The 15,768-nt window shown below is 34.2% G+C and overlaps 1 protein-coding gene and 1 long non-coding RNA gene across 17 annotated transcripts in view; one reads left to right on the forward strand and one right to left on the reverse strand.

Annotated features, from left to right (window-relative positions):
- The window catches only part of EIF4G3 (eukaryotic translation initiation factor 4 gamma 3), a 320,865-nt gene that overhangs the window by 188,612 nt on the left and 116,485 nt on the right, over nucleotides 1-15,768 (forward strand). For all 16 annotated transcript variants that reach the window (XM_072975204.1, XM_072975193.1, XM_072975205.1 and 13 more), the window contains 2 exons: nucleotides 5,258-5,355; nucleotides 7,350-7,472. In XM_072975204.1, coding sequence (XP_072831305.1) covers nucleotides 5,258-5,355; nucleotides 7,350-7,472 — 221 coding nt within the window. The remainder of the gene's footprint in view (nucleotides 1-5,257; nucleotides 5,356-7,349; nucleotides 7,473-15,768) is intronic.
- The window catches only part of LOC140700776 (uncharacterized), a 47,928-nt gene continuing 38,296 nt past the window's right edge, over nucleotides 6,137-15,768 (reverse strand). Inside the window, exons 4-5 of the long non-coding RNA XR_012079442.1 lie at nucleotides 6,700-6,847; nucleotides 6,137-6,268 (exon numbers count right to left, since the gene is read on the reverse strand). This is a non-coding gene — a long non-coding RNA (uncharacterized lncRNA). The remainder of the gene's footprint in view (nucleotides 6,269-6,699; nucleotides 6,848-15,768) is intronic.

Consider the following 15,768-nt stretch of genomic DNA (forward strand, 5'->3'; position numbering starts at 1 on the left):
AGATGAGTTTGCTAGTAGGGAAATATTTTGCTTGTGTGTGTGTATATATAAACATGGTATTATAACATTTATTTCTATTATATAAAACCATATTTGTATATTTTTGCAAAAAAGCAGTATGTTGAGATGCAGTTGTATTTCAGATATTGTTGATGTCTGTTCCTTTTGATAGATATTCTTTCTTTCCCAGGAAATTTTTAGGCAGATCCAATAGATAATCAAGTAGGTAGTTGATCACCTAGCTTAAAACAATACTTCCATAGTTTCCTTAAGCTTAGAAAAACATCTTAAAATCATTTTTCATTATGACAGTAACCAAGTTAAGGATGAAAAACACCAATAATGTAGGACATAAAGCATCAGAATAACCAATTTTTCTCCCTTCCTACTCCCTAAAGAAATAATGATTTAGCAGACTGATACATATTTTACCATTCATATTTAAACAATTTTTAATGCATATGGGTACAAACGATTTATAATGTTCTAAAACATCCTGTTTTTTCCCATTTCACAGTATATTCATGGACATCTTACCACTTCACTACCTATAGAATTTTAAGTTACATGGTATTTCATTTAAAGAATGAATCATAATTAATTAATCGAGTCTTCTACTGATAGAAGTTTAGATTTTTTTCATTATTTGGGCAGATGTTTTAGTTTTAAAGCCTATTGCTAGTTAACATACTTTTATCAGAATCAAAAGTTGTGATCAAATAGCTCTTACCAATTGTAGGTCCTTCAGCTGTATCTCCATGGGGCAGCTGTCCTGGTCTTTATATATGGTCTAGAAGCCTTCAACATTCCCTATTTCCTCTTCTTGAACTCTCCCTTTCTCTTACCTTTCCAGTCATTTCTTAATTTCCCCTCTGCTCCTGATGCATCCCCTTTCCTCTTCCGCCTTTCCTGTCCTAGTGTTGGGTTCAGGTTAAAAGTGGGTACGGGGATAGGATCCTAATTCTGTGTTCTGAAGCTGGAGTCCTCTCTTCTAGGACAGAGAACCTTTCTATATCTGAACTGGCAAAGAACAAATCTGAGATTTGTTGCTTCTTGCCCTGTTGTTGGAGTTTGTGAGTTGAATGGCATTTTTCCCAGAGTTCTTAGTTCTTCATCCTTAACTTTGCAGTTCACTCCAGCATACTAACAGTTTACTTCACTACTTGGTTTAAATCTTGAACAGTGGTTCTCAAAGAATATTCTTAACTATATTGAAGTTCGTAGAATTCTATTTATAAAGTATAGTGCTTGCAGTGTTTCTACAGTGTTGAGGAGAAATGTAAGTAATGAATAGTATTTGCTCAATGTCACTTTTCAGTTTTTCTCTTATTAACGTTTCTTAAATATTTTGATGCCTGTCATATCAGAAAACTACCTCATGGAGACTGAAATTATTTCTAAGCCAACCCTAGAGGGTGATTGCCTAAGATGAAAAATAAAGTTTTGAGAGAAAAAGGGTGTGGTTAATAGTAGCAGTGATGTTGAGAAAGAGAAAAAAAATCTGAGAATTTACAATTCTCAATGATGGTAGATGGTCCCGTTCTGTTCTCTCTTGCTTCGAACCAGTATACTCTCCTTTTTTCTCACTGCCATGTCATTTCCCTTTCCTCTTGTCATCTTCTTTCTGCTCTTTTCTTGAGTCTCACTGGGGCTTGGGCACCTCGTTCAGCTAATAAGAGCTGACAGAGTCATCGTTCTCCATGGCGTGTGAAGGTGGGAAATGTTTTTGGCATCTGAAATCAGTTTGTGTTTTTGTGGAGCAATAATACTGTATCTGGTGATATGGTTATATACCACATTATTATTGTTCTGGGTATAATGGCATAGCTTGATTTCTTTGTGCTAACCTGCATATTTAACCACTATGTTTATCTTTGTTTCTATGGAAAACTGAAGGTTTTGAAAGGCTTTTGAGGATCTGCAATGTGTAAGACATTGTGCTAGGTATTTTGTGGAATACAGATTATTGAGTATTCCACAAGTCTCCTTGCCTTTCAGGAACTTACTTGTGTGATATTTATGCTTGGGGTTTTACCAGTGAGAAGAAGTCTAAATATTGACTAGACCAGTTGTTCCCAGATCTTTCCATATTCTGGGCAAGTGAAATAAATACAAAATAAAGTAAAATTAAGGAATAAACACACATGACTATAACATTTTAAATTTTGCCAGTAAGGCTTTAAAGAAAACTACTATTTATTGTCAGTATCATAGTTCATATAGGAAGACTGTTTTAACAACAAAGGAGTAGGACTGAAATAATTTCCAAAAAAGTGAACGATCCTTTCTAAAAATGTCGAGTTGGCAAGCCTATAGTTGTGTGTTTGTGTGTATATTTCATGGCTATTATTGCGTAAATTTTGCCATATATCATTGACACCTTTCTTATACACTGAAGTTAGGAGAACCACTGATCTAGAATAGGGGTCAGAAAACTTTTCATATAAAGAGCCAGATAGTAAATATCTTAGGCTTTGCAGCCATATGGTCCCTCTTGCAACCATTCAACTCTGTCGTTATAATGGGAAACCAGCCATAGATCATAGATGAACTCTGTTTGTAGGTGTCTTCCCATAATACTTTGTTTGTAATAAATGGTATTAGTCCTTAGTTGACAGACTCCTGATCTAGACAAACCTGCAACATTCCATGCATAAGAGGTCCAGAGACATTTAAGTAACTTGCCTAATTGATAAATAGTAATGCAAAAGTGATTCACATTTTTAATAGATAAAATAAGTGTTTTTAAATGTCCCTGCCTATAAAAGAAGTGGATTAGATTATAAAAGAAAACTATTGTTTGGTAGGGTGGAAGGCCTCTTCTGCTGGGGTCCACAGTTGACCAGATGTTTTACTAGTTTAGTGTTTAAACCCCCTTCCCCCACTATATTGAGATTATCCTATTCTGCCAGGTGTATTCAGCAGGTATTTATTGTACATGTATTGTACATCAGCCTGTGCCCCAGTCATGTTGACTCAAAAATATTTCATTAGAAGAATCTAATTTTTTTTAAAGGAATGTTTCACCTTTTGGATTTTATAGCTTTAAAATGTGACAAGCTGAGCAGATTGTATTGCTTGTCTAGCAGCATTTGAAACCAATTTTAGGGGTTTGTTTTCTGAGTCTTGGAGCTAGGGACATAATATAGTAGCATAGAGTTGCTTACTTGAGCTCTACTTTGATGATAGTTTACTAACTACTAGAGGATAGCTAAGGAGTTTTTTTCTTTTTATGTTGAACTTACTGAAATCCTAATCATATTTTTAAATACTGTTTAGATCTTTTCCAAATCTGATTCTTGAAACCTGATTGATACCTGCAAAATTCTGATATTGCAAATCATACTGATTCCAAGAAATTTCCACGTCAAGATTAATATGATGATGGTGGGGATGGTGATGATGTTGATGATGACAGTGATAATAAGAGCCTACAGTATTTGACTTCTTACTAAAGTACCAAGGATTTTACCTGTATTGATTACCTTCATACTCATTTCTTTCCTTCTTGTTACTCTGACTGCTATCCGTGTTCTCCCACCAAAGGCCAGTCTTCACTCGTACACTAGATCCCTTCATGTAGCCATTAAGGCTGTTACTCTAGCAGTTCTCTTTGCTGCATTTTAATTTTTTTTTCTTTCTGCTGGATTAGTTCCATTAGGATATAGGTATATTGTTTTATTCCTATCATTTTAAAAAAAGGTTTTTTGACTCAGTATTTTTGTCCAGCAATAGTCCATTTTTCTGCTTCCTTTTTTGGCAAAACTTAAGAAAAAGAACTGTCTATATTCACAGTCTTCATTTTCTTTATCTCATTTACTATTGAACCTACCCTAATGAGGATGAACACCGCCACCCCCACTCACAAAACTTTTATCAAGATCACCAGTGAATTCTACTTCAAAAGGTGAAATCTTAGTTGACCTGTCAGCACCATTTGACATATAGAGCACTCTCCCCATTCTTGAACCATTTTCTTCACTTTAACTGCTGCCTTAATTTTCCTTTTCATCTCCTTTGTTGGATTTTCTAAACAACATAAGGTACCCCCGAATTTAGTCCTTGGGCTTCTTTTCTATTTGTACTCATTTCCTTAGTTATCCAGTCTCATGGTTTAAATGTTGTCCATATACTCCAATTCTGAAATGGATACCAAATCTCTGACTCTGGACTTGTGTCTCTTTCTGCCTACATGATATCCCCTTTTGAAGATCTATTAGAATCTCAAACATCACATGTGCAAAATTGAGCTCTTGATATTTCTGCCTTAGATTCTATTCTTCTTCCAGTTTTCCTCATCTCAGTAAATAAATAAATAGCACAGTGACTTTTAAGTAGTATCTCCATTCATCCATTTGCTCAGACGAAAGACCGTACAAATTTTCCTTGAAATTTCTTTCTCTTACACCCACATGCAATCTATTAGCGAGTCTGTAGGTTCAGCCTTCAGAAGTATCCAGTATCTGACCCCGTTTTATCACCTCTACTATAAGCACTCTGTTTTAGTAGTAATTATAATAATAGTCAAAATTTTGAAAGTTAAGGATTCATTGAAGTGTGTAGGGTGGGTGGAGGAAGAGAATTTCAGGCAGAGGGGCAGTATAGTCAAAGACATGAACAGTGTTGAAGAGACTGGTGTACTGAAGGGATGGGAATAGGTTATAGGTAGAGCAAAGGTATGGAGTTCAAGAATGGTGGAAAATGTAGTTAGAAACCTGGAGCCTGGATTCCTAGAATCTGGACTTTATCCTTAGGCTGCTTGTCTCGTTTTTTTTCAGCCCCAACAACAGGACATTCGCCAGGCCTAAATGGTAGTTCCCTATGAAAGTGGTTCTCCGTAAGTAGGATGCAGAATTAGAACATCCCCAACCCCCAGGATGATCAGATACATTCTCTTGCCTTTGACCAAGCCTACACGCAAAACATATTCACACAAATCCTTGTTTGAGAATCACTGTTGGAGGCAGTGGGTCCCCAGAATAGATTTTTTTAAAGTGGTAACTGGTGGCAATCTGCAGGAGTTGGTTATTTAGTTGTTTTTTATATTGGATGCTGAAGAAAAGATAGGTGTTTATGACTGTTTAGGAATTATTCCTTTACCACTTCAGTAAGGGGAGCTAGTGAAGTGAAATGAGTAAGAAGAATGCTTGTTTTTATTTGACTTCTTAAAATTGTCCAGATTCACATTGCCATTAGTAGTTTTATAGCGGTTGACAAATAACTGAGTGCTTCTTTTCGTTCTTTTCTAATTCTTTAGGAACGCCTTTTTACACAAGTCAGCCAGTGTATCAGTCAGCACCTATCATAGTGCCTACGCAACAGCAACCCCCTCCAGCCAAGAGAGAGAAAAAAACAGTAAGAAATTTTTATTAATTTTTTCATTTTAAAATAGAATGTCCACTTACTTATCAAATAAGTTTACCCATAGCTGTAATCATTATTCATCTCAGCTCACAAATGACTGCCAATTTTTATTCCTCCTTTATATCCTCACCACTATACCTAGAGAATTTGTATGGGCATATAACTAGATGTTGCAAGTACCCTTTGCTTGATGTCAGTTTTCAACATTTGCTGAGCTAGATATGCTGAGTGACAGTATGCCCTCCAGCTTTAGAACTGGGAAGGTTCATTGTGCTAGGGTCTCACTAAGTGGGAAGAATTTAAGCTCAGTTCTCACATCCTTATTGTCTTTTAATTCTAGTCCTAATTAGCTCTATGTTCAAATATGAACTGACAGGGAAAAAAATACCACAAGAGAAAATGTATAGAATATTAAATGAGAAAAATCCTTCCTATGGAATGGATTTATTTGAAGAAACAGAAAGCAGAATTTAGAAAATTTAATTGTTTTTAATAAATTACAGAGACTTTGTTTCTGTCTAGTAAGGCAGGCCCAAGAGAATTAGAGTGTGGTAATATGAAATTCGCATTGCAGAATATTTTGTAGAAGAGTGGCTTACAATCTATTATCCATCAGAACACACAAAATGGGTGATGCTTTAATAGAGACTCCCGTGGTCACACAAATAAAATAGGCGGGAGCAACATCATAGCAACATTCTTGAGACTACTCTCACTGAATAAAAATTAATTAGGTTTAAACCTTTGGTTCTTTTTTAATAGAGACAAATTATTTGTGCACATATTATAATTAACATGACATGCCAGTATATTGTGACACTGTAGTTGAGAAGACGTGCTTTGGAAATGTTGAAACAGCATGGTAGATGTTGGACTTGAAGAACACTCTCAGAATGCAGAAAAACTAATAAAGAAGATAATGAAAATGAAAGATAGTATTAATAGTTATTACTGAAGAAGAAAGAACAAATGAATTGTAAAAGAATACTTAAAACTATAGTAAAAACAAGATTTCATAGCTGAAAAAATAGCTGATATTAGAAATCTTATTAAGGAACTACTTTCCCAGAAGCTTCCGAATCTAGATGGTTTTATTAGTGAATTCTTTGAAATTTTCAAGAAGCCAGGGCTACCTTGATTAAGCTGTAGATGTAATGACAAGCAGAGGGGGCTTTGATGTCTCTGCACTGTCCCAGGATGAAAGGCCTAGACCCAGGTACTTTATCTCCATTATAACACCATCTCCGCTGATTGATTTCTACAAGCATAAGTAGCCTTAGAAAAAAAGTTAAAAGACCATACACGCTGTTCTGTATCTTGCATCTTTTCACTTACCAATACATCTTGACAGTCATTCCATATCAGTACATGTAGATCCATCTCATTTTTCCTACTGGCTGTTTCGAATTTAATTGTAAGGACGTAGCATAGTGTTTTGATTACTGTGTTCTTAATCAGCCTTTAGGATCTTTCTGTGTCTTTGCTGGAAAAAACAGTACTTCAGTGAGCATCTTTACATGCATGTATACGGCTATCCATAGCAGAAATTCCTCTTCTAAGTCCTAGGATATGTATATTTTTCATTTTGTTAGAGAACCACTTAAAGCCTGTAAAACTTTAGAGTAACTTCCATATTCTGAGACTGTTTTATGAATCTTGTCTTATGTTAAGCATTATAAATAATGTCAGTCATTTTGGCAGTGCTTTTAAGACAGTGTTAATACTTTGGCTTTTTGACCTAGAAATTCAGCCAACTAGGTTTCATTTTAGCTTGTTGTTCTAATTAGTTCAGGTCAGAACTAATGACCTAAATTTCTTTGAGCGACCCCATATGGTTCTGTGATTGAAATACAATTAGATGTGGTGATTATCAACTTTGATATTTGACAGGTTTCCCAGTTTGCACCTTTAATACATCATATACCTATAAATCTACTGCATAGACACCCATCTGTAAATATGCCATCTTGTTTGTAACCTTATAGATAAGAATTCGGGATCCAAACCAGGGAGGTAAAGACATAACAGAGGAAATTATGTCTGGAGGTGGCAGCAGAAATCCTACTCCACCCATAGGAAGACCCACATCCACGCCTACTCCTCCTCAGGTGAGACAAGTGTGCCATGATGGGTGATGGTGTGTGTTTGTTCACTAACCTCTGCTGAACTCTTTTTCTATAGTCACTTGACCATACTTTTTATTTCCATCAGTTGTCTCATAACCTCGAATATCTAAATGATATTTAAACAGGCATGTCATTTCTCTTTATAAATTGTTATAACTTCCAAATTTTTATTGATAATATTTTATGTATTATCTTCACAGTCAGAGCATAGCTGCTGCCACTCTTCCTTAATAAATTATTGTTGCATGGTACCAAAAGGAGCTGTGTTCCTTTGGAAACCTTATCATTTAATGAGTATTTTATGTTTTCAGCATGGAGTCTTAGGAATTAAATGGTGCATACTATGTTAATGTAATCATTAAGGTTGAGAATTTAAACATTTTTATTGGACAGTATCATTTAAGATGATGGCCTGTGTTATTCAGAGCATATTTACATGTATTATAGATATACCTCTTACTGTTTAGGACTATATAAATGAACTTTCTGAGTAGAGGAAATTATTTCTTTATTTATACTTCTTTAATTATTAACGAAGGTTATTATGAAGTTCTGTCAAACGTCTTTTTGTGCCTATTGCAGAATGTGGTTATTATGGTCTTTCAAGAGTTTACTTTCTCGCTTTTGGAAATCAAGACATTCCAGGAGGAGATGGAGTTTAGTAAACTACCATAGAGAATGGAACCCCCAAATTTGACAGGATTTTGATTTCATCACTTGGTTACTAGAAATTTTGCTAAACCATTGAGAGAGGATGAGTGATTTTCAAATCTTCCAAATATCTGAAAGGAATGCCCTTTCAGATATAAAACAGATAACACCAAAGTTATGAAGGACTAGGGGCTGCTTACTTCCCTCCTCTTGTGGCTGGATGGTGAGGTATTCCTTAGAGCCTAGTTTACAAACAGGTGATATGGATGATCAAATATAAAGTGTTTCAGAATGATAGACTATTGACTTGATTTTCATAGTATGGGTTAAAAAGAAGTTCTTTAAAAATTGAAATCACAAATAGATTTCTGAGTTTAGAGCCCCTTGAAAATCTGTGAATTTTGAGTAAGCCTAAAACTTGGAATTTTGTGTAATGTTGTGTTTCACTTGGAAATGATAATACTCTCTCGCTGACATTTATCTCAACCTTCCATCATCTAGATAAGTATAATATGTAAACATCTTAGATATATGAATTATAAGATTATACTAATGATTGTTACTAGAACCTTTCACCATTCTTGATCATTTCCCCAGGGATGTTCCAAATCTGGAATGATTAAAGAGGCCTTATACTTAATCTTGTCCCTGGAAGTGAATGTGGGACAAAGCAACATTTACACATTTAAATTACTTACTTACGTGCTCTGTTAGGTAGGAGTATCCTGTAGCAAAAATTTAGGATTGGTTGATCAGGGCAGTTCAGTTTTGGCCTGTATTTTCTCACATTAATTAAAATACTGTTATTGTCAAACCATATAGTTGACAGCCTTTTGTTGATTTGTGTTTAAATTCTCAATTTAAATATGTTTTAGTATATCTTTTTGCATTTTAATTCCGTTTGGAGTTTGTTTTTCTTGATCTTACTTGATCCCACCTTCTTCCAATTATCTCTCGGTCTTTAGTCACAGGAATCCTTTTGCTCTTTGTCTTTCCCTAGGGATTCCAGGCCTGAATACAAATAAATGTGTTTGTGTAATCATAAAGCAAATTAAATGTACACTTTTAATTGATAAAGTTCATCAGACACTAATTATAATGTTGATAGTTCTTTTGAGGTATAATATTGTAATGAAGCATCAGTTTATTTTATTAGGTAGTTTGCATTTAAATCTATACTTAGCAATCTGTTGTCTTTCCAAATACATGAAATCCACAGAATGAACAGAGCTTTTTAACAGAAATATGCGCTAGAAATACTCCATTTTCTCCTTAACGAAAACAACAGCATAAGCCTGATGATGGCAACTAATACTTGGCTTCATTTTCCAGAAATTCATAAAGAATGTGGTGCACATAGAATAGGAGAGATCATTAATGCCCAATTGTTATATCGTGTAAAAATGTTTACCCAGTGTTTCAAAAGAAGCTAGAAATCTCTATTTATGTTAAAAATCTGCAATTTTTAAATGGCAACTAATTCTACTAATAAATAACACTATGCCAAACAAATAAATCCATTAGGTTAGCCTAAAGACTATTAGTTTGCAGCTTTGGCCTGATTCTAAATAGATCCTGAACCACATTCTAGTTAGTAAGACTACAGATGTTGTCAACCCTCTTCACAATTTATAACTGAAGAATAAATACTGTATTGCTTTTGGCTTTACAGAGCACCTGCTTTGGGTCACAGTTGCATGTGCTGTGAATAGCAAAGCCCCTTCCATGTCACTAATTCATCACAGTCTCTTTAAGGGAGACAGAGGACACTTAGAGATATATGACTGATCCTCCTGTGAAGTGTATAGAGAGAATTGTGAAAACACAGAGGTGACCAGGTGGGTCATAGTTACAGTAGACTCAAATGTGTTGGATCCCAGAAACATATTATTGATGGTACAGGTGAGATAGTACAGGGGAGAGGTTTAAAGCTTTGGCTTAGAATCAGGTTTACTTGGTTTCAAGCCCCAGTTCCACAGCTTAATTTTGTAACTTTAGCCAAATTACTTGTCTTCCAGAACCTTAGCTTCCACATTTTAAAATATGAGGAAAATGTGATGTATCATATAGAATTATTATAAGGATTAAATGAAATAAATACGTAAAATTGCTTAAGCTCAGGACATGAAAAGCATTCAGTAAATGTTATCTGTTATTAGTATTACAATTATTGTTATTTCAGGAGCCACAGAGAATGACTGGAAGAGTCTGGGAAGGCTTCACAGCAGAGATACCGCTTGTTCTGAGTTCCCAGATTAGTATTCATAAAATGGAAAGAGAGAGAAGGGTATTCCATACAGAGAGGCAGCATGTGCAAAAAGGCATATGGAGAATGGAAATTTGGTGAAGGGAGATTATTGCCATTTTAGTCAATAAATTGGGAAGTCAGTTACAGAAATACTAAGCAGTTGGTTACTAAGTAAGAATCATAAAAAGGGTTACCATATAATTTATGTAAATTGGGGCAGTTTTATAAATGAATGGGGATGCTATTAGTCATTTTGCTGGGACAACAGGCATAAACATTAAGCTCTATTTTTCTCATCTGTAAAATGAGGGGTTATACTAAGTAAACTCAGAGACCTCTTTTAGTTCTTATATATTGAAGTTAGAAAGAAGGAAATATTTTTGTTACTTTCCTTCAGCATCAGAATCTCTCAGCTATATATCTGTTGTTGAGAGCAATGAGGCACAAGGAGAATTTTCATATTAAGAGATGTGTTGACACAATATTGTGAAATGACTATAACTCAATAAAAAAATGTTAAAAAAAAGAAAAAAGAAATATGCTAGCTGCCTGAAAGTCATTATGGGATCCTGTAAGGTAAAAATAAATGCATGGTGTTGTACAGTCCTCCCTATCTGTAGGTTCTGCATTCACAGAATGCAAAAATATTCAGAAAAAGACATTCCAGAAAGTTCCAAAAAGCGAAACTTGAATTTGCCATGCACTGGAAACTGTTTATATAGCATTTGTATTGTATTAAGTATTGTAAGTAATATAGAGATGATTTAAAGTATGTGGGAGGTTATATGTAAATACTTCATCCTTTTGTATAAGGAACATGAGTGTCTGAAGATTTTGGTATCTGTGGGCTGTCCGGAATCAATCCCCTGTGGATAGTGAGGCAAGGCTTCCAAAATTGCCTGCTTCCAAAGGGGTTATATATTATATCACTTAATTTTTTTTACTGAACTGTATACTTCCTTTCTCTCCCTACCCCCTTATGTTTTCTTTTTTTCTATTTTAAGAATTACTTATAATAAAGCAGAGTTATAACTTGGGAGAGAGTCCTGTGCCATAGAGTGTAGGGACAGATAAAAGGTTATTGACTGATGGCACATCTTAGGGAAGATACAGCCTCTCCTGTCTTTTGGTCAAATGACCAAAGTCAGCAGATTATTCAGTCTTTTGAAGAGCTTCTTATATACTTGGTACCTGGAAATCATCGCCATTTGTTACCTAGTTCATTTTATAGTGTTAGCAGTAATAGTTAATTACAGTTAGGTTCTAAAGTTTATATAATAATACTCATTTTATAAGTAATATGTACAATAAGTAGGTAAGTTTCTGCATAAAGAATTTGGATACACCTATGTAATGTATATAAATCCAGTCTTAATTTTTAAAATGTCATTTTATCATCTTAGTCATAGGCACTGATGAATTAATATTCTCTACCTTGAAGCATATAGGAATTGATTTTTTTAAGTGATGTCTGCAATAAAGATAGTGGTTATTGAATTAAATCACATCATTCTTCATCTTTAATTAAATCATTTCTCATTAGTAACCTCCTTTGACTTAAAAATGGTGCTTTTCAGTAGCCTGGAAAGCCTGTAAACTTTGAACAGATAACTAAGCTGAGGTCGACTCTCTCAGGGGTTTTTAATGAAAGGTCATGATGAACTCTTGCTGACAGCAGTTGCATTGTTTAAAATGAGTTTCTACATGGACGGTTATAGAGAGGGCCCTACTTAGAGGTGTAGAGCAGGGTTGTTGATTCTATCAGGTCTGTCACCAACAGGATTTTGTAAAAATGTCCTGAGTTTTTTAATAAAACCAGGAGTCTCCAGCTTCAGTGCCTGTTGGAATTTCCTAAAGCAAGAAACAAAATTTGACTTAAAGCCACTTTTGAGATACCTTACCTTCTTTTGGAAGCCAGTGGAGCAAGTGTATTTTCAGTATTTTATTTTAAACGATTCTTTATTTTTACTTGAGCTGTGTTTTTTTTTATGAGTCTTCACCAAATTTTGTGAAAGCCTTAGTTATTATTAGTGGTATGACTTTACCTTAGGTACATTAAATCTGAACTCTACTTATAAATTATGCCTTGAATTTTTGCATGTGTAGTAAAATTCCTATCCCTTACCACCTACTGCCAGTCAGACGTTGAACAATGGTGTTGCATCTCATACTCATCTAGCAACTGTGATGTTTATAGTTGTAGGGGATCACAAGAAGTGTTGGAAGAGATCTTAAGAAGCTATCAGGTTCAGTCTTATGTCTGTTATTAAAAGTATATTTGTAAAATTAGAATGACTTTAGTTTTGCATGTATAAAAATTAAAAATCTTCATTGGAAGAGTCATAAGGGAAAAATTTTAACCCTAAATCTTATTACTGAGAGTTAACTGTGTTAACTTTTTGGTGAATATCCTTCCATACATCTTTTTGTGTGTGTGTGTGTGTGTGTGTGTGTGTGTGTGTGTTTGTGTGTATCTATCTCTATGCCTATAATTTAATATAGTTGGGTTCATGCCATTTTATAAGTACTATTTTTTTCAGTGATCTTGCAGAAATACTCATGTTTGACTATAGGTATTATAATTTTTGATGGCTGTGTGGTATTTCTTTGTTTGGATGTACCCTAGTTTATTTAATTGATGTGTATTTCTATTCTTTCTTGTTTGTCACTAATAGTAACAATGCTATGATGAACAACTTTGTGTACTTATTTTGGGTTATGGTGTTGTTACTTACCCTCTAGAAATGTACCAGTTCATCTCCCAATAACAGTATATAAGGGAATACCCCTTTCCTTGTGTTATTGCTTATTTGATAGATTTAAAAACCATCTCATGTAATTTTTATTTGTTGATTTGTGGAGTTAAGAATTTTGATGTTCACTAGTTACTTGTGTGTGTGTATGTTTATGAATTACCTATTCATGTCTTTAGTACATACTTCTTTTGGGGTGATGATTTTTCTGTGATGTATAAGCATTCTTTAAATGCTAAAGGACTCCCTTTAGTATATGTAATATTTTTTTTTCTAGTTTGGTGATTGTGTTTTAAATTTGTTAATGGTGCCTTCTATGACGTAGAAGTTAAAAAAATTTTTTTATTGAAGTATAGTTGATTTACCATGTTGTGTTAATTTCTGGTGTACAGCATAGTGATTCAGTTATACATATGTATCTACATATATTCCTTTCCATATTCTTTTTCATTATAGGCTATCACACAGTATTGAATATAGTTCCCTGTGCTATACAGTAGGACCTTGCTGTTTAACTGTTTTATATCTAGTAGTATCAGCAAACCCCAGACTCCCAATTTAGTATTCACAGATTTGTTTTTCCCTAAGTAACTTACGATTTGGGGGGTCATACTTTGAAAGATTTTCCCATCCAAGATAATAAAACTAATGTATATTTTCTTCTAGTATTTAGGTTTGATTATTTTTCTTTTATCTTTGATGTGGAATTAATTTTGATGTAGACAGTAAGTTTTTGATCCTGCTTTTCTATTTTTCTTCTTTTTTTTTTTTTTCCTAAACTGAATGGCTTGTCTCTGTTTCAGTATTATTTATTGAATAGTTCTTCATTGCCTCATTGTTTTTAGATGTTGTTTTGATTATTTGCTGAACTATCATATGTACCTGGGTCTGTTTCTGGACCTTTATATTTTATTTATCTGTTTTAGTAGTGTTACTGTACTATCTTAAATACTATAGGTTTATGATATCTTTTACCATTTTAGAGTAAATTCCATCCACATTTTTCTCATCTTTTAAAGTGTATTATTAATGTTTATCATCCCTTCTCCCCCTGCTTCCCGCCCACTGGAACTTTAAAGTCATTTTAAGTCCTCTAGTTTAGCCTGACAGCTTTTACTTTGAATGTCTGGGTTTCCCTCATCATTCCGGACACATTAGCAATCTTTCTTTGCCTTCAAGGAAGAGGCTTTCTATTGCAGATGTATGTTTTTTCAGGTTCATGTTTAAAGAAAAAAATACATTTTCATCAATCTGAATGCCTTTAACCTGGGTGTTTATTCTTTAGTTTGTTACATTGTTCTATTATTATTTTATACCTTTTTGAATCACATATTTAGGCCACCTATTTGTTTATAAAGGCATTTGAGTTTGTGAACCCTGTTACTATTTCTTGAGGTGTTTGGTGTGCTCCCCTGGTACTTTGTTTTCAGTAAATTATACCACAGTATACTTCACTTGCTCAGATAATAAACCATCTTCAAGTCATCTTTAAATGTTTATTTCATATTCCACAACCATTATATCAGTGAGTCCTGTCTGGCTCATTCTCACCACCTCTGCTGCTACTCTTACTCTCTAAACCACCTGGATCTCACCTCTGAACAACAGTAAATTTCTTACTCACCTCCTTGCTTCTGTCTTGCCTCTCTGTCTATTCTTTTTATTTATTTTTTTATTGAGATAGAATTGACATATCCCATTACATTGGTCTTAGGTGTACAACATAATGATTTGATATTTATATATATTGTAAAGTTGTCACGCAATATCTAATTAACAGCTATCACCATACAGAGTTACAAAAAATTTTTATGACAACTTTTAAGATCTACTGTCTTCTCAAAACTTTCAAATATGCAGTACACTATTAACAACTATAGTCATCATTCTGTTTATCACATTCCCTTGACATACTTATTTTATAGTTGGAGGTTTGTACCTTTTGACCTCATTCACCCAATTTTCCCAGCCCTACCCCCTGCCTATGGCAACCACCAATCTGTTCTTTTTATTTCTAAGTTTGGGGGTTTTTTAAAATTATTTATATAAGTGAGATTGTACGGTATTTATCTTTCTCCATCTGATTTATTTCACTTAGCATAATGCCCTCAAAGTCCATTCATGTTATTGCAAGTGGCAAGATTTCATTCTTTTTTATGGTTGAATAATATTCTGCTCTGTGTGTGTATTGGGGGGCAGGGGGTTATTCTTTAATGTTTTCCTTGAAAGAATATAAGCTCCAGAAGCTAAGAATTTTTCTGTTAGTCACTAGTGGGTTCTCATTGTTTTACACATAGTAGACACCAGAGGGTAACACACACACACACACACAGACTCGTACACAACTTTCTAAAGAATGAGTGTGGGAGAATTCTCTCCCACTTAAGAAAGCATTTTTTAGTCCTTTTTCCTGGTGTCATTTATTACTATTTTACTTCCTAATCTTTATAATGTTTCTCAGTTGGAGGGGGATACTTGTTTGTCCCCAGGATTTATATATGTTAAACACATGAGATATTTATTACAGTAATTATTTTCAAGTCATTGAATGGGACTTTGAAAAATCAGGTATACATAAATGATGAAGTATGTGAAGCATTCAAATAGCCTCTTATGATAATAGTAA

The sequence above is a fragment of the Vicugna pacos genome, chromosome 13 (assembly GCF_048564905.1).
Source record: "Vicugna pacos chromosome 13, VicPac4, whole genome shotgun sequence".
NCBI classification, from domain to species: Eukaryota; Metazoa; Chordata; class Mammalia; order Artiodactyla; family Camelidae; genus Vicugna; species Vicugna pacos.